Raw genomic sequence first — 18,212 nt, 5'->3', positions numbered from 1 at the left:
AAGGATCGTCAGTCAGTCTTACGATGTCAACCATACACCTTCCAAGTGTAAGGTTGTATTCCACACAAATGTAATCCCGAGTGGACGATAATGAATCAGTGGATCCCAGTGGATTTAAGGACAAAGAAGCTCCCCTCTTGTCAAAACAAAGCAGGTACTGACCGTTTCTTTAAAAAGTACATTCATGGTAACAACTCACCCACACCAGCAGGAGAAGAGATCAGACCCAGGGTGGAGCATAAGTCAGGGTCCCTCTTCTTCATACTTTCAATCATTATCCGACTTTGTTTCTCCCCTTTCCCGATAACCATGTCGATCAGACACCTTGCCATGTCCGTTTTGATCTTCTTCTTCTCCATCACAGAGTCTTTGTCCTCAGTACTGAACACTTTCTGCTGCAAAAGGTCATCCAGGAGACCTCTGATAACTGCGATTTTAACTGTCTTCACAAATTCAGAATGGATCCTTTGAAGCTCCCCTGGAAGAGAAATCAAAAGGCAATATAAAATGACGACGTGCAAACACGATAGTTCAGGCAGGGTGTTCAACACATAGTCCTGAATTGTGGACCACAGAATTTAAGAGACATTTATTAAACTCTTCTTGACCTCTGTATATTTTAAACCGTTCGTCCTACCACCTTGTCCCCCACAACATATCTCATCAATAAGATGTTTGTTTGCTAGACTTGGTTTGATCAAAATATGCTACATTAAGGTCACTTTTCCATAAGAATCAGCAGTTTCTCGTTATATAGTAATTCAAGTGAGATGCGGTCGGTGAGGTGTTCTGTCTTGGGCCAGCTCGGTCAAACGTTGTCCGTTGTCTGTGCTCTTAATGTAACCTATATGTTTGGGGGCCTACTATTTGGCCCAATGTTTTAAGTACAGGTAGGTAGGTGTGTACTGCTATGCATTAATATTTATATTTATCTGTACATAGACCATACAGCAAAGGTACTTAATAAGTAAAACACAAATTGTATTAGGCTGGGCTAGGGCGAACCTACAAACCTCTAACAAGCCTATGAAAGGTTTCCGGTCAAATCAGCATTTTTAGAAGAAAATATCTAATATGTACTCAGAGGAGCCAAGGATCACAGCAAAACCCTTACCTTTGTTTTGTGTCCTTGGCTTTACCACCGTCTTATCGGATATTTGTCCTACGATATGAAAAAGGATCGTCAGTCAGTCTTACGATGTCAACCATACACCTTCCAAGTGTAAGGTTGTATTCCACACAAATGTAATCCGGAGTGGACGATAATGAATCAGTGGATCCCAGTGGATTTAAGGACAAAGAAGCTCCCCTCTTGTCAAAACAAAGCAGGTACTGACCGTTTCTTTAAAAAGTACATTCATGGTAACAACTCACCCACACCAGCAGGAGAAGAGATCAGACCCAGGGTGGAGCATAAGTCAGGGTCCCTCTTCTTCATACTTTCAATCATTATCCGACTTTGTTTCTCCCCTTTCCCGATAACCATGTCGATCAGACACCTTGCCATGTCCGTTTTGATCTTCTTCTTCTCCATCACAGAGTCTTTGTCCTCAGTACTGAACACTTTCTGCTGCAAAAGGTCATCCAGGAGACCTCTGATAACTGCGATTTTAACTGTCTTCACAAATTCAGAATGGATCCTTTGAAGCTCCCCTGGAAGAGAAATCAAAAGGCAATATAAAATGACGACGTGCAAACACGATAGTTCAGGCAGGGTGTTCAACACATAGTCCTGAATTGTGGACAACAGAATTTAAGAGACATTGATAAAACTCTTCTTGACCTCTGTATATTTTAAACCGTTCGTCCTACCACCTTGTCCCCCACAACATATCTCATCAATAAGATGTTTGTTTGCTAGACTTGGTTTGATCAAAATATGCTACATTAAGGTCACTTTTCCATAAGAATCAGCAGTTTCTCGTTATATAGTAATTCAAGGGAGATGCGGTCGGTGAGGTGTTCTGTCTTGGGCCAGCTCGGTCAAACGTTGTCCGTTGTCTGTGCTCTTAATGTAACCTATATGTTTGGGGGCCTACTATTTGGCCCAATGTTTTAAGTACAGGTAGGTAGGTGTGTACTGCTATGCATTAATATTTATATTTATCTGTACATAGACCATACAGCAAAGGTACTTAATAAGTAAAACACAAATTGTATTAGGCTGGGCTAGGGCGAACCTACAAACCTCTAACAAGCCTATGAAAGGTTTCCGGTCAAATCAGCATTTTTAGAAGAAAATATCTAATATGTACTCAGAGGAGCCAAGGATCACAGCAAAACCCTTACCTTTGTTTTGTGTCCTTGGCTTTACCACCGTCTTATCGGATATTTGTCCTACGATATGAAAAAGGATCGTCAGTCAGTCTTACGATGTCAACCATACACCTTCCAAGTGTAAGGTTGTATTCCACACAAATGTAATCCGGAGTGGACGATAATGAATCAGTGGATCCCAGTGGATTTAAGGACAAAGAAGCTCCCCTCTTGTCAAAACAAAGCAGGTACTGACCGTTTCTTTAAAAAGTACATTCATGGTAACAACTCACCCACACCAGCAGGAGAAGAGATCAGACCCAGGGTGGAGCATAAGTCAGGGTCCCTCTTCTTCATACTTTCAATCATTATCCGACTTTGTTTCTCCCCTTTCCCGATAACCATGTCGATCAGACACCTTGCCATGTCCGTTTTGATCTTCTTCTTCTCCATCACAGAGTCTTTGTCCTCAGTACTGAACACTTTCTGCTGCAAAAGGTCATCCAGGAGACCTCTGATAACTGCGATTTTAACTGTCTTCACAAATTCAGAATGGATCCTTTGAAGCTCCCCTGGAAGAGAAATCAAAAGGCAATATAAAATGACGACGTGCAAACACGATAGTTCAGGCAGGGTGTTCAACACATAGTCCTGAATTGTGGACAACAGAATTTAAGAGACATTGATAAAACTCTTCTTGACCTCTGTATATTTTAAACCGTTCGTCCTACCACCTTCTCCCCCACAACATATCTCATCAATAAGATGTTTGTTTGCTAGACTTGGTTTGATCAAAATATGCTACATTAAGGTCACTTTTCCATAAGAATCAGCAGTTTCTCGTTATATAGTAATTCAAGTGAGATGCGGTCGGTGAGGTGTTCTGTCTTGGGCCAGCTCGGTCAAACGTTGTCCGTTGTCTGTGCTCTTAATGTAACCTATATGTTTGGGGGCCTACTATTTGGCCCAATGTTTTAAGTACAGGTAGGTAGGTGTGTACTGCTATGCATTAATATTTATATTTATCTGTACATAGACCATACAGCAAAGGTACTTAATAAGTAAAACACAAATTGTAGTAGGCTGGGCTAGGGCGAACCTACAAACCTCTAACAAGCCTATGAAAGGTTTCCGGTCAAATCAGCATTTTTAGAAGAAAATATCTAATATGTACTCAGAGGAGCCAAGGATCACAGCAAAACCCTTACCTTTTTTTTGTGTCCTTGGCTTTGCCACCGTCTTAACGGATATTTGTCCTACGATATGAAAAAGGATCGTCAGTCAGTCTTACGATGTCAACCATACACCTTCCAAGTGTAAGGTTGTATTCCACACAAATGTAATCCCGAGTGGACGATAATGAATCAGTGGATCCCAGTGGATTAAAGGACAAAGAAGCTCCCCTCTTGTCAAAACAAAGCAGGTACTGACCGTTTCTTTAAAAAGTACATTCATGGTAACAACTCACCCACACCAGCAGGAGAAGAGATCAGACCCAGGGTGGAGCATAAGTCAGGGTCCCTCTTCTTCATATTTTTAATCATTATCCGACTTTGTTTCTCCCCTTTCCCGATAACCATGTCGATCAGACACCTTGCCATGTCCGTTTTGATCTTCTTCTTCTCCATCACAGAGTCTTTCTCCTCAGTACTGAACACTTTCTGCTGCAAAAGGTCATCCAGGAGACCTCTGATAACTGCGATTTTAACTGTCTTCACAAATTCATAATGGATCCTTTGAAGCTCCCCTGGAAGAGAAATCAAAAGGCAATATAAAATGACGACGTGCAAACACGATAGTTCAGGCAGGGTGTTCAACACATAGGGCCCTATTTTAACGGTCTGAAACGCAAGTGGGAAGAATGAATTCAATGAATGAATTTCAAACTGCAAATGGCTCAGTTTATTGCCAAATAATATGGCCTAATTCACACATGGAACAAGGGGTTTTCTTCCACAACTTCAGAAATACTGAGTCCTCAAATAAATTTCGGCAAAGAAAACGTAGGCTATATGATATAACATATGGTAACTGTGGTTCTATTTAATGATATACGCAATACATTATAAACATTGTTTCTTATCAGTATTGTATGCTATCCTAATATGCATGTGTCCCCGCGGTAATAGACATTGCCATTGATTGTATTATGCGTTACGTGTTTAGTTTGCGTGTGTTTAAACAGAGCACACACGCGCGCCCGCATTCATTCATTCTTTTTAACACTCACGCGGTAAAACAATGTTTTTCACGATCAAATACTCATCAATCCTAAAAGTTATGGGCATGTAGGCCTACACGATGTCTCTGTCAAGAAAATATGTGTTTGCTGTACGGTGTTTGCAGATGCATTGATTTAAAAGTACAACTTATTACCGCTGCATCAGCTGTTCTTTCCCAAATAATTTACCAAGAATGTGCGGCTAGGTAGATGGGAGAAGCAAAGTGTATGCGCGAGGTGCACAAGCAATCCGTATGCATCGCATGCGCATGTATGCATGCGCCCTTAAAATAGCATCTGAACAACGCGCCACTGACTTTAAACCAGGTATTTCCTGGTCAGTAGCGCAATGGTATTCAGAAACGGCAAAATACCGTTTGCGCCAGAACACGCCTCCTCCTTCCGCCGAACCGCCCCTTGGGGCGCATGATCAATCCCTAATTTACCGGCGAGTGGCGGTGGTGGGAAAAGAACGGTCTGCGCCAGTTGTAAACTAGCAACGACACATGCGCCAGTGACTAAGTCACTTGCGCCGGATGCAAGATAGGGCCCATAGTCCTGAATCGTGGACAACAGAATTTAAGAGACATTGATTAAACTCTTCTTGACCTCTGTATATTTTAAACCGTTTGTCCTACCACCTTGTCCCCCACAACATATCTCATCAATAAGATGTTTGTTTGCTAGACTTGGTTTAATCAAAATATGCTACATTAAGGTCACTTTTCCATAAGAATCAGCAGTTTCTCGTTATATAGTAATTCAAGTGAGATGCGGTCGGTGAGGTGTTCTGTCTTGGGCCAGCTCGGTCAAACGTTGTCCGTTGTCTGTGCTCTTAATGTAACCTATATGTTTGGGGGCCTACTATTTGGCCCAATGTTTTAAGTACAGGTAGGTAGGTGTGTACTGCTATGCATTAATATTTATATTTATCTGTACATAGACCATACAGCAAAGGTACTTAATAAGTAAAACACAAATTGTAGTAGGCTGGGCTAGGGCGAACCTACAAACCTCTAACAAGCCTATGAAAGGTTTCCGGTCAAATCAGCATTTTTAGAAGAAAATATCTAATATGTATTCAGAGGAGCCAAGGATCACAGCAAAACCCTTACCTTTGTTTTTTGTCCTTGGCTTTACCACCGTCTTATCAGATATTTGTCCTACGATATGAAAAAGGATCATCAGTCAGTCTTACGATGTCAACCATACACATTCCAAGTGTAAGGTTGTATTCATTATTCTTGTAACATTTTAAACGTTATTCTGAAACATTACATCTTTGTGCGTTTTTAAACACATTTCTTAACACAATTTAACAACTTTATCTAAGCATGTTTTAGCTTAACCTTTTTTAAATACATTTGAACATCTTAATCTGTGTAAACTGCCAGTCGAATCAGATCAGCCTTTTCAGTCCAGAGATTCTACTATTCGGCGGGGTTTGTTTACCGGCGTTGCTATGGTGACCTAAATTATTATAAGCAACTGAAAACGATGCCGGTTTGAAACTAAAACTGTGATTCTGAAAAAGTATAAATGCTATCAAAATTCCGTTTCCATAGAATATAAGATACAAGTGTGTAGATTTGCTTAATGGTTTGAACGATGGTAAACGGTTGAAAAAGGAATGAGTTACGATGTCTAGAAGTAGGTTTATCAGAATGGGCTGACGTCTTCAATGAAAACAGCTGAAAACGAAGCGGTATGAAACTAAAACTGTGATTCTGAAGACATTTTAAATGATATCGAAATTCTGTTTCGATATTATTGAGATACAAGTGTGTAGATTTGTTAAATGGTTTGCACAAAAATAAACGGTTGAAAATTGATTTAGTTAGGTTACTTCTACTGTTGAAGTACGACTGATGATTTGAATCATGACTTTCAGTGGGTTTTTCGGGTTTATTTTTTTCTCACGTCGCGCCCCCCCTGAAGAACTCTGGCGCCCCCCAGGGGGGGCGCGCCTCACAGTTTGAAAACCACTGCCTTAGACCATACAGCAAAGGTACTTAATATTATAGTAATACATCAACTGTAGTAGGCTGGGCTAGGGGCGAGCCTACAAACCTGTTACAAGCCTATGAAAGGTTTGTGTGTAATTTTTCCTTGTATTACACACAAACCACACCTACCGGTAATTAGGCTACTTCAGACTAGAGCTGTAGCGACGCGTCGATGATGTCGACGCGTCGACGTCAAAAATTCGTCGACGTGAAATTTCTCCGTCGACGATTTTCGCCACACGAGAAAAAAAAAAATGCTAAATGGACGAAAGTCACAATAAACGAAAATGTCCACGCACAAAATCATCAACGGTATGGAAATACTTCAAGTTAAGTCCTAAACGGAAAGGTGTTGTGATTTGCACTCTTTGCCAAATGGAGTTGGCATATCACAAGAGCACGACAGCAATGTTGGAGCATCTCAAACGAGAAAGTATCCCATGCGCACGAGAAAGTATCTCGTGCGCACGAGAAAGTACCTCATGAGCACGGGGAAATATCGTGCGCATATCACTGGCAGAGTGTGTGTGTGTGTGTGTGTGTGTGTGTGTGTGTGTGTGTGTGTGTGTCGTCAGCGAGTAGGTGGACGAGCGAGGAGAGCGAGCGATAGCGTGCGTGTCAGTCTAGTGAAGTCATGAACGAGTCCGGTTGTGTGTAAGAATAAAGTACCCAGCCTGTCAAGAATCGGTGGCCGCTTCATTCCATCATATTCCGACCTATAAGCAGACTCACTGTCGGTCAAAGTGAAGGGTCATGCCCCCGAGAGCGCATCGGACCTGGAGGGAACGTATCACCTGTGCTCCTCGGTCTGGGAGCCGACAGCAGGAAAGATGTAACTAACCATCTCGTAGTTGGAGGCGGAGCGCAAGAGAGTATGCGCACACATTTTTTTCATGTCCCTTTACGGGTTCCGTATTAAATAAAGTATATTATTAAGAATTTATTGGTATTTATTTGAGATACATTATGGTTTTTATCAATCGAGCAACAGAAAAATAGATAATCGTCCAATTAGTCATTAGATTAGTCGACTAATCGATAAAATAATCGCCCGATTAATCGTTTAATAAATAATCGTTTACCCCCAGCCCAACTCTTTTTAGATTTGCTCCGGGCGCAAGAGTCATTTTTGCGCAGGTAAAATAGGAACATCGACATAGAACCGTCCACAAAGCAACTTGCGCTTGGCGCTTCTCACTTGCGTTTCAGACCGTAAAAATAGGGCCGCAGGAGTCTACAGAACACAAGTGGAGTACACACAAGTGGAGTATACACTTTTTCCCATTACAATAGCACAGTATAGCCCGACCAATATACCCCTTCAACAAAACCCATACGGCACTGATCGTATTAAGTTCTCATGAAACCAATGCGCATATAATATCATACAGTAGCCTCATAAGGTATACTCAAATGTTACGAAGTCCTAAGATAGTTTTAGACAAAGACGGCTTACCTTTCATAGCTTCGTGTCAACGTAGGCTAAGTTGCAATATCGACCAATATGAATTGATTTGAGTTGCCTTTTGCCTCCCTCCCTTTCCCCCGCACCTTATACATAAAGGTCATTAGTTCGATTTCACCGCAAACTAGGGATGGGCCGATAGTCGATTCTATCGACTATCGATGATAGATGGAATCCATCGTCGATCGTCTCAAGTAGCCGATAAAAAGGCGATAATTATATTTTAATAATATTTTTTTTTATTTTTATTTTTTTTTTTAAAGCGCTGTGGTAGCTATTTTTTCAACTTAAAAAGCCCCGCAAATTGTAATTGAAATTAACTGGCACCGGTGGAAAACATACTATGTAGCGCTGACCTGCCGTATTCACTCATTGCTGCGAGAGGAGAGGGGAGGGGCTCGAAACCTACCGGTCTGCTCGCACGGCGAAATGACATCACACCCCGCTGCACCATTTCCGGGTCACAGCTGTGGTACATGAGCTGTGTTCGAAATCGTTCCCTATTCACTCACTCACTATTCCCTATAGTGTTCATGACATAGTGCACTACATAAGGAATGAACAAACGAGAATTCGGACACTACGCTGAACATTTCTAAACGTCATTTGCGTCAGTAAATGCGCCGGGTATTTGTGTGACGCAGACAGATGTGCCCAGATTGTGTAAACAAACCGGGCACTCTAGAGGAAAGCTGGAGGTTGTATTGATGTTGAATGTTACATTTCCTTGAACAAGGTTTTTCTTATTAATTTTGAATGTTTCATTTTCTTGTTAAATCCCAAATAAATTGTTGATATTTCTAAACGAAAGCCGGAGACTGCATCATTAAATGTAGTCGTTTTCGCCGCTTGCGGTTATTGAGCTTCTTCTTCTCCTCCGGAAAAACACGACTGCATTGCATTGTGGTATATGGGAGTAACACGTAGGGAACATCATATGTACACTCACATTTTGGGTATTTTAAGTGCATATAGGGCATGAAATTAAAGCTAGGGTGGGCGATTTTGGAGAAAACAGCCGTTGAGATTCCGTCGCGTGCTCTCTGGCCCGTCCCTGCCACGCTACCTGCTGTAGGTCCTCCCACCGAACGTCAGTTATGCGCGTTCATGTGAATTCAGTTACATTGATAGGAAGACGAAACACCATGTCCGATTCCGAGGTAATTAAACATTAGTGCTGATTGCTACATAAGTACATATATAGCATCAACATCTTACTCACAGACATACCATGTATGTTATCTTAAAATCATTGCCATTGCGCTGGTAGGCCTAAGAAAGGTAGCTGTATCAGCCAAGCAAGATAGCAAACTAATTGCAACTGTAGTTCGTTAGCATAAGAACAAAAGCAAAAAAAAAAAAAAAAACTCCTTCTCCATGATAACAGAATTCTTCTAGGTCTCCCTCTTATCAATATTGACAATCGATATGATCTCTTTACTGTCGTTGTCCATCATTGTGTATGTACAGTACTGTGCTGAAAAAATATATATATTTGATAAAATAACACAGAAAGCCAGATTACACACAAGGAAACCGTCACTTCAAAGCGATCGCGAAACTGAGCTAGGCTGCTGCTAGCTTGCAACAACGTTATAACAATACATGGAATATCATATGCTAGACTTCCCTCGCAGTGCTTATCTTGGCAGTTGTGTCAACGTTGCTTTTATACAAACGTGACTCGGACATTATCCACAGTTGAGTTGAAGCCTAGGACACGTGTTAGCACAATCTCTGTGTTATTCCGACAGCCAGGGTTGGTGTGACCATAACTAACCTATAAAACGGACCGGGAAAAGAACCATCGGCTGATGCAAGACATCCTACAGAACCGTATTGAAATGGTTACATTACAGAACCGTAATGTAACGGTTATCGTGGCTTTGCTTAGTAAAAAAACATACCAGCCGACACTTTACATATTCATCGCAATATACCATGGAGGGATAGCACAATTCCTTACCTGTCTATAAGAAATATAGCCATCTCAGCGTCCGATTTTAAGTTTCTCCGGTCACGTAACTCTCTCCATCGCTCATAAGCCACGCCGATGTTTACTCTGGTTTTATTTCGAGCTCTCTCCGCCTCCCTTTTAGTAGCTGTCCTTTCAACAAGTGTCTTTCCTCTTTTTTTCTCTGTCTTAGTGGTGTTAGTTGATGGTATCCGGGGAATGGGAAATTTATGGGCCGTTGATGAAGACACGGCTATTCATTTGTTGTCCGCCGTAGTAGTACAAAACTGTCAGACCGCTAGGCTCGTGAACGCTCACGCAGGGACGCACCAACGTCGTTGCCAAGGTGACCGGACAGTCCCACAGCCAATAAGAACGGAGAATCGGAGCCTCGCTCTGATTGGTCAAAGTGTACATGAGCGGTGGCAATTTTTGGGTGCGGCCCACAGAGGCAGGGGAGAGCAAAGTTATGAGCAGATATTCTCAGAGCACTTCACCTACATATAGCTGACTGGCTATTAGGACAGTTTTGCCAAATATTACAGTAAAGAAATTACCCACCCTAGCTTTAACCAGTGAGAATTCGAACAACACTACAAAATAGCGAGCACCCTATATAGTGCACTATATCCGTGATAGGGAACGATTTCGAACACAGCTACGAGCTGTGTGTCATCATGACAGCGCCGCCGGCGCCGACGCATCGAAACTTAAATCAGCGGAGGCTCACGGCTCACGCTGGTCCAAGGGGAAGACCATCGTATTTGAAAAAATTTGAAGAAAAAATTCGAAAAATAAAAACACGATTTTTTTCAAAGTGATAAATTATTAGAAATAATTAATATTATAAAATGATTATAAAGATGACCCCCCCGATAGTATCGACTATCGGCGATCGCTAGGGGGCGCTATCGGACGATGGAAGCTTGTAGACGATTGCCCAACCCTACCGCAAACCCTGTTTCTGTTCCGATTGGTTATCCCACTGTTGAGCATCACAGACCAGGCGCCTACAATACTACAATGATCAATTAGGAGGCCGAAGCCCTAAAGGAAGTGATGCAATAGTCAAGGACATTAACAAGTAAGCTATAGACCTGGGATCTCTTTTATATCAAAGAGGGTCTCATAGGATGCATACGATTATCAACTGGGGGGCTCCAGCCCTTCAGGAAAGGCTCACACTGCATGTGTGTGTATAAAGGTGTGTAGATACAGCTGGCCTGTGAACATGTTTTTGAAATCTGGGGTCAAAAGGTCAAAAGGAGCCGGCACCACGCCCCTTTTTTTGTCATTATTAAAGAGAGGCCTGATTCTCAGATATGCATGTTGGATGGCTAGGGTGTAGGTCTGAGAAGAATTTCAGGCCAAAATCTTGCAAGCGAGCCGCTGGGTGAGGTGCAACGAGAGGGACAACTTGCCGAGTAATTTCTTGGAATCCATAAATTGATCATCGTATGCATCCTTTGACCCCCGTTGATATGAAAGAGACCCCAGGTCTATAGCTTACTTGTTACCGTCCTTGACTCAGGAATTACCTATTGCATCACTTCCTTTAGGGCTTCGGCCTCCTAACTGATCATCATTGTAGTATACTTGATTGCCCTCTTTCATAGATATGACACCAACACCACTGGGGCGTGGCAACAATTATCCAAATCAATATGGGGGGGGGGGGGGGGGGGGGGGGGGGGGCTTGTAGACAGCAGGGGTACACTAGACATAAATAGGAAGCTTGCAATGGGCATTTCAATCACCAGAAATAGTCAATACACACTCAGGGGGAGGAATGACCTCTCACCAGAGCATGTGAGCGGAGCGGAGCGTGGAGTGGGTGGTGGAGCGGAGCGGAAGAAATAGGTTGGAGCGGGTTGGAGCGCAGAGCGGTTTTAAATTCAAAGGCCGGAGCGGGGATTTCACTCCGCTCCAGTCCGCTCCGATTTTAACTGCTTCTAGCGGCTTACATGTAGGTGGTTCACGTAGAATAGAATGGGTTTCAATGGGAGCATCCAAGCAACCTGATTGGATAAAACGCGTCACGTGAGACCCTTCCACCCCCCCCCCCCCCCCCCCCCCCCCGCAACACTGGCTCGTGTGCCCGCGAGAGTAGCAAGATGGAGTTTGGGAAGTACTTCTACTAAAATTTGAGCGGAGCGTGGAGCGATTTCGCCGGAGCGGCAGGACATTTAAGATGAGCGCGGAGCGGTTTTGAGCGGAGCGCCCTGGCACAACGTTGAGCGGCAGAGCGAATGAGCGGACATCCTCCTGAGCGGGGAGCGGGAATTGCGCGGCGCTCCGCTCCGCTCACATGCTCTGCCTCTCACACAAAAAAAAAAGTATTAATTACAAGTCTAAACTGTGGAAAATGTAAAGATATGGGGGGCAGTTGATGGCAAACACCATAGCAACCATGACAGTCACGTGACGTGGATGCAGGCCTATTGAAAATAATAGGCCAAAAAGATTTAGGCGTGTCACATGTTTAGAGCCGTTATTGTAATGCCTTTCCTCTGTGGGCAGTTTTACTATAATCTGGTGCGAGACTGGGTTTAAGGGACGTGGTTAGTTTCCGTTTTTGAGGGGGTCTGCTGAAAAGATTTGAGGAATCGGAACGTTGTTTTGATGAATCCTGCGCAGCCCGCCCCCCCTTCTGAAGCCTGAAATAATCTCCCGATTGAAATGCATTGGTTTAATATTGGTTTAAAATATATATTAGATATAAATAAGCATAATTATTTAGTTAATTATATTTAAATAATTATAACCGTGTAGGTACCATGACATCCTTTCTTGTTACATTGATATAAATTATTGTTATAACGAGATCTGTATCTGACCAATGACCATCCTCTCGGAAATTCTATGAATGAAATTCATACTGATGGTATGGTACTATATCACTATTCTCGCCCACCCATCTTGAATTGAATAGACTACTTTCGTTGCTTCGAGGAGGTCTGGTGGTCTACGTATATGATAAATAAATAAAAATATGTATGTATATATATATATATACACACCTATTTAAATATATATATATAGATTTATTTATATATATGCTTTGCTTTTGAGACCTCCTCAAAAGCAAGGAAAATGGTCTATTAAATTCAAGATGGGTACATGGCAGGGATGGAAATTAACACCCGCCACATGCCATTTGCGGGTGGATTTGTATGGTGGAGGGTGAATTGTGTCACTTCACCCGCCACTGTATCGGGTAATACTTTCCAGTCCGGTCCGATCAAATTTGCATATTTAATACATTCGTTATACGGCGCTGCACAGTTCCATAACCATTACTGTCAACATCTGGCCCCCTTCTTCTTCTACGCCTCTTTTGCTGAACTGCGACTGTCAATATCCGGGATAATATCGGTAACATGGCTCTCAAGTCTCACGCATTCGGTGTGAGACACACGCTCACACGCCACACTTCGCATTTCTCACGCAGAGAAATGACCAGGATAGCGCCGACCAATTTGGGCCGCTATTTAACAGGTGTTACAGGTAGGAATCAAATGGGTTTCCCGTACGTAGGGTAACCAGACGTCCTCTTTTGCCCGGACATGCCCTCTTTTTGACACATTTTTAAAAATGTGTGGCGGAATTTCAAAATCGTCCGGGATTTTATTAAAGCCTCATATATGTTCACATTGAATTTGAGTTGCGTTTCTCTGGGTCGTACACAAACTAGTTAGGCTACGCCCTCCCCAACTCAGTTCTGTTCACTTTGCATTGGTGGAAGTGAGTAGGGGAAGTGCTTAAGTAGAGCCTTCAGATTGGACGGTTTGACTTACTCAGTTACCGTCGTGTTTTGTATTTATTATTTTACCATTATTGTTTTATAGGGACAAACATTAACAAATTTCTCCTACAGGGGATTGATAAAGTTCTATCTATTGAACCGAAAGAAACACTTGGTCATACTTTACACACTTTACCACAGCATTGGCCGACTGAATGCCACATAGAAACGATCAAGTTTAATACTAAACTTGATCTTTTAGTATTAACGATCAAAAGGAGATTGTTAATACTTGGGAATAACATGGGAATGAATGAAACGCGCATGCGCATTTAAAAGACAGCGTTTACAGGAAGTGCGTCATTATTGCGCATCTAGGACCCAGAGTCGATCTGGCAGCCAAGTCAATCTGACACCCACACCGGCATTTTGAGGGGCGGAGACGGGGATAGCTCACCAGGACGGCCCCCCTGTCCGCTACTGAATGACAGCTTCTTCTTATCAGATTTAGAACGATCCTTTACAAGTCCTGAAAGTCCTTTACAAATAAAGAGAAATTACAAATGGATTTTTTTTTTTTTAACTGAAGCACAATAATGAATGGGTTTTGTTTGCGTGATAGACTACAGACTACTCAAATATTATTTAAACACAATTATTCAAAATAACACCTGGAACAAGAATAGGCTGTAAAATGCTGTGGGAAACCCTGATGGCTACTTGTCCTGCCTTTTCATCTCACTGCCTGAGTAAAGTCTTTGTGGCAAAAACTGCATTAGCTTGGTGTCTAGCCAGAGCCACTTGACAAAGTACCACAGCGTAGTAAGCTAGATTGCTATTGAAGTAAAATATGAATAAATAAGGCCTCTACTAGATTACTGTTTTCGTGTGTTTCCTTAAAGTTAGGGGGTAAGGCCATATGATGCCATAGACATTTGACCGACGGCAGCGGACCGTTGCTGTAAAGTAAACTATGGATATCTCTGGGTTTGAACATTGTTGGAAACATTTTGGATTATGCAAATACAAAACTCAACAGAATATATAACATAGTATATTTAATGCATAAATGTTACATATAATGGCCTTTAATATCTGAGGGATTTTATTATAGATGTGTATCTTGGATATTTTAACTGATTAATGTTGGATTGCATCAGAGAACAGGAGGGTTTTCACGGATCACGGATCAAATTCGACAGAAGTTCTGTTGAATTTATGACAGTTCTGTCAAAGAACTGTCATAGTTTCATTCATAAATTCAACCTGAGCGCTGTGTCTCTGTCAGAGTCGCAACAGACTTTTAATAGCCATACGCCTTGCGGCTTCCGTCCATGGCCCGTGCCCACGACCTAGACCTGACGTCACGTCACGTCATCTAGACAACGTCAACGACTCAACACAGGGATTAAAGTGAAAAAAAATCTTCTGACTGAAATTTTATTCGCGCTACAGCCAAGTCACGTGCAGTGTGTGAAACATGTTCCAGGTTAGGTTACTTGACACCTGCTTAAGAAATACAAATGTATAAGACGTCAGCACCAAATGCAGCCATCACGTTTAAATGCTCGACCAATACTGTTTTACAGGAGGAGGATTTTAAACAGCTGTTCTTTTGCATCTATTGCAATTTTTTTGTTGTCTTTTCAATTAGACTCTAAGATTTTTTTTTTTGCAAAGCTTGTCTCATATTTTACTCTCTAAAAAAATCAAGCATCTACATAACTTTTCATTACATGTTTTATTTCAAGTAAACCTTTTATATATAAGAAAATAGAGTAAATTTTAACGGTAGACCTTTTAAATACTCACTATATAATTTGTCAATTTTACCGGCGTTGACGTATGACGACATAATACACGCGTGTATTATGTCCATGTTCGAAAATGCATACTACCGTACTGCCGACTACATACTGCGCAGTATGTACTGTATACTGCATACTGAATGTGGGATTCAGTATGCAGTATACAGCAGACCGACTGCACCGCAGTATACAGTATGCAAGTTTCCCAGAATGCATTTCGCGGCAGCGGTAGCGGTAAAGCTGCTAAAAGCTGTTTTAATTCTCGCTTCAGTGCTGTTAATACATCACATTCTTAAGTTTTAATATTTTTTTATGCGAGAAAGTACCTATTACCCCCCCCCCCCAAAAAAAAAACTCCTCGGATCTACATTGATCTCACAAGTGGCCTCTGTGAACTCCAAATGACGGAAATCCGTCGTAGCGACGGAGAACTTTAATCCATGCTCAACAGTAAATACGAAGCGGAAGCAACAAACTACCCTAAGCCATTTTTGTAAAACGTGTATTTTGTGATGCTGTGTGATTGCTGTAATAAGGATGAGTGTGAGACGTCTTAGAACAGTTGCTGATGTTTAATATTTTCCCATGGCATGAAAATCTCCCTTTATGAGGTTTTCTAACATTAATGAGTTCCCCTAGCCAGCCTACGGTCCCCCAGTGGCTATAAATGACGTTTGGTGTAAAACGAGCACTAGGTATCCTGCTCCGCCTTGGAAAAATGAAAGCTCAGACACTCTGATTTTGAATTTGGCCCCAAATGTCGTCAGAAGGGGCCAAGTTAGCTCCCCTTTGTCTGCCTTGCCCGCCCAGAGAATTTGACCCACCAAGCGCCACAAGTGCCACATGTGTGCGTGTGTGTGTGAATTAGGGCTTCACGGCTTCATTTTTACTGAATGTTTTTTTATTACTGAAAAAAATAAATAAAAAAAATCGGTATTGCCGGTGTGTAATCAGTGTTGGCCTCAACACCGGTAACACCGGTAATACCGTATACCGCGGCAACCTTATTGTGGAGCAGAGCTCATCTCAGCATTTCTGAGACCTGTGCCACGGTTTAAGAAGTCCTCGCATTAGACAATGTGGCAGACTTCAGCTTGCGCAGCTCTTTGAGCGGCAGAGGTTGATTTCCCATTTGGGGACGTCTCCTTGCGAAGCTAATAGAGAGGCGCAGGGCGAACTCAGGGCGAATGTTCGTTGTATGCTTGTGCACGTTTTAACTCAAATAAACTAGCCTAACCGTTATAAATTCAGGTGACTCTTTCGTTAAACAGTTTAGACAGAAACGATTGACTTGGTTCCTGAATTCCCCCCACAGGGAGTAAAGGCCATATGACGCCATCCACATTGACCTACGGCACAACGGACCATTACTGTAAATAAAACTATGGATATCTCTGGGTTTGAACATTGTTTAAACATTTTAGATTGGTCAAGTAACTCAACATAATATATAACAAAGTATATTTAATAGGTAAATATTACATATTAGGCCTTTAATATCTGAGGGATTTTATTATAGATGGGTTACATGGATATTTTAACTGATTAATGTTGGATTGAATCAGAGACCAGGAGGGTTTTTAGTAGAACTGCCAGTTAAGACTGCTTCATTTTGCTATTTTTACATCACTCACACACACACACACACACACACACACACACACACACACACACACACACACACACACACACACACACACACACACACACACACACACACACACACCCACACACATCTTACTGCCAAGAACTATGTCTGACCAAGTGCTCTCCAGTCTTTGTCATTTGAGAAGCTATAGAAATGGACTCTGGTGGGTTCAGTAAAATGTCGACCTCCACAAAAAGTTTAAAATCTAAAATTTGTGCCATATCTCATGCAAATGATTTATGTTTGAAACAAGCCATAGGTTTAGAATTGTTATCCCAGATCCCCAAGATATTCCAGAACATGCCACACACCTTTGACCTTCTTTAAAAAAAAAGAAAAAAGTATTGATTAAATTAGGTCTTATTATGTTATTATATGATCTGTAATTATCTGGTGTGTGTATTGTGTAATGTATTTTGATAGGGAAAAACTATGATATAGAGGGATAGGTTACTTATTAGTCCTAAACCTAGGAGACTTAAACGTACCCAGCTCGCTGTCGCCTTCATGCATTTCGAGGGGCAGAGACGGGGACATCAGACCAGAACTCTCCTGTCTGCTACTGAACCCTGAAAGACAAATCAAGAGAATTTGAAGATGGCATTAATTGAAAAATAATGACAAAAAAAATACTGAAATAAAAATGAACACTTCCTCAGTTTACTTATGGTAAACCAAATTGTTTCAGTGTTTGATCAAAGTGCCACGAATAACCAACCCACTAAATATTGGACGTTGGATAGACGTGCAGATCACGTTTGTATCAGGTCGGTACATGACCAATTCTGGACATCATTTTTGGGACATCATAATTTTTTTGGACATCATTTGGATGCCTATGACAGCTGCAGGAAATGTATACACGATCACACTGCGCAATGCCGTCGGAGTGACGTCTTTTCTGTGTCATTATTGGTCGTCAAATTTCAGTCCACTGAAGGGGTTGTTTTGTATCGCCAGGCGACGTCGTTTTTTCGACGTCTAATGTTGACCTCTGTGGGACCTCCGTGGATGGGCTGTTTAGTTCAAATGTGGTCGTTTGTGGACGTTTTTTCAACATCAAATTTAGACGTCTTTTTTATACTACTTCTTAATGTTTCACAATGTTT

General features: G+C 41.9%; 1 protein-coding gene and 1 long non-coding RNA gene across 2 annotated transcripts in view; both read right to left on the bottom strand.

The window, feature by feature from the left end:
• Nucleotides 1-18,212, bottom strand: part of LOC132475106 (uncharacterized) — a 444,510-nt gene that overhangs the window by 312,990 nt on the left and 113,308 nt on the right. Inside the window, exons 5-11 of the mRNA XM_060076081.1 lie at nucleotides 3,725-4,003; nucleotides 3,465-3,512; nucleotides 2,550-2,828; nucleotides 2,290-2,337; nucleotides 1,375-1,653; nucleotides 1,115-1,162; nucleotides 200-478 (exon numbers count right to left, since the gene is read on the bottom strand). Of these exons, the coding sequence (XP_059932064.1) occupies nucleotides 200-478; nucleotides 1,115-1,162; nucleotides 1,375-1,653; nucleotides 2,290-2,337; nucleotides 2,550-2,828; nucleotides 3,465-3,512; nucleotides 3,725-4,003 (1,260 nt within the window). The remainder of the gene's footprint in view (nucleotides 1-199; nucleotides 479-1,114; nucleotides 1,163-1,374; nucleotides 1,654-2,289; nucleotides 2,338-2,549; nucleotides 2,829-3,464; nucleotides 3,513-3,724; nucleotides 4,004-18,212) is intronic.
• LOC132475124 (uncharacterized) lies at nucleotides 13,510-18,166 on the bottom strand. Its single transcript, XR_009529816.1, has 2 exons — nucleotides 17,592-18,166; nucleotides 13,510-14,176 (listed from the first exon to the last, which is right to left on the bottom strand). It is a non-coding gene; the product is annotated as an uncharacterized LOC132475124 (long non-coding RNA).

This window comes from Gadus macrocephalus, chromosome 16, assembly GCF_031168955.1.
Source record: "Gadus macrocephalus chromosome 16, ASM3116895v1".
NCBI classification, from domain to species: domain Eukaryota; kingdom Metazoa; phylum Chordata; class Actinopteri; order Gadiformes; family Gadidae; genus Gadus; species Gadus macrocephalus.
Note: the sequence above shows the minus strand (reverse complement) of the source record. Positions and strands in the feature narration are given on the sequence as shown.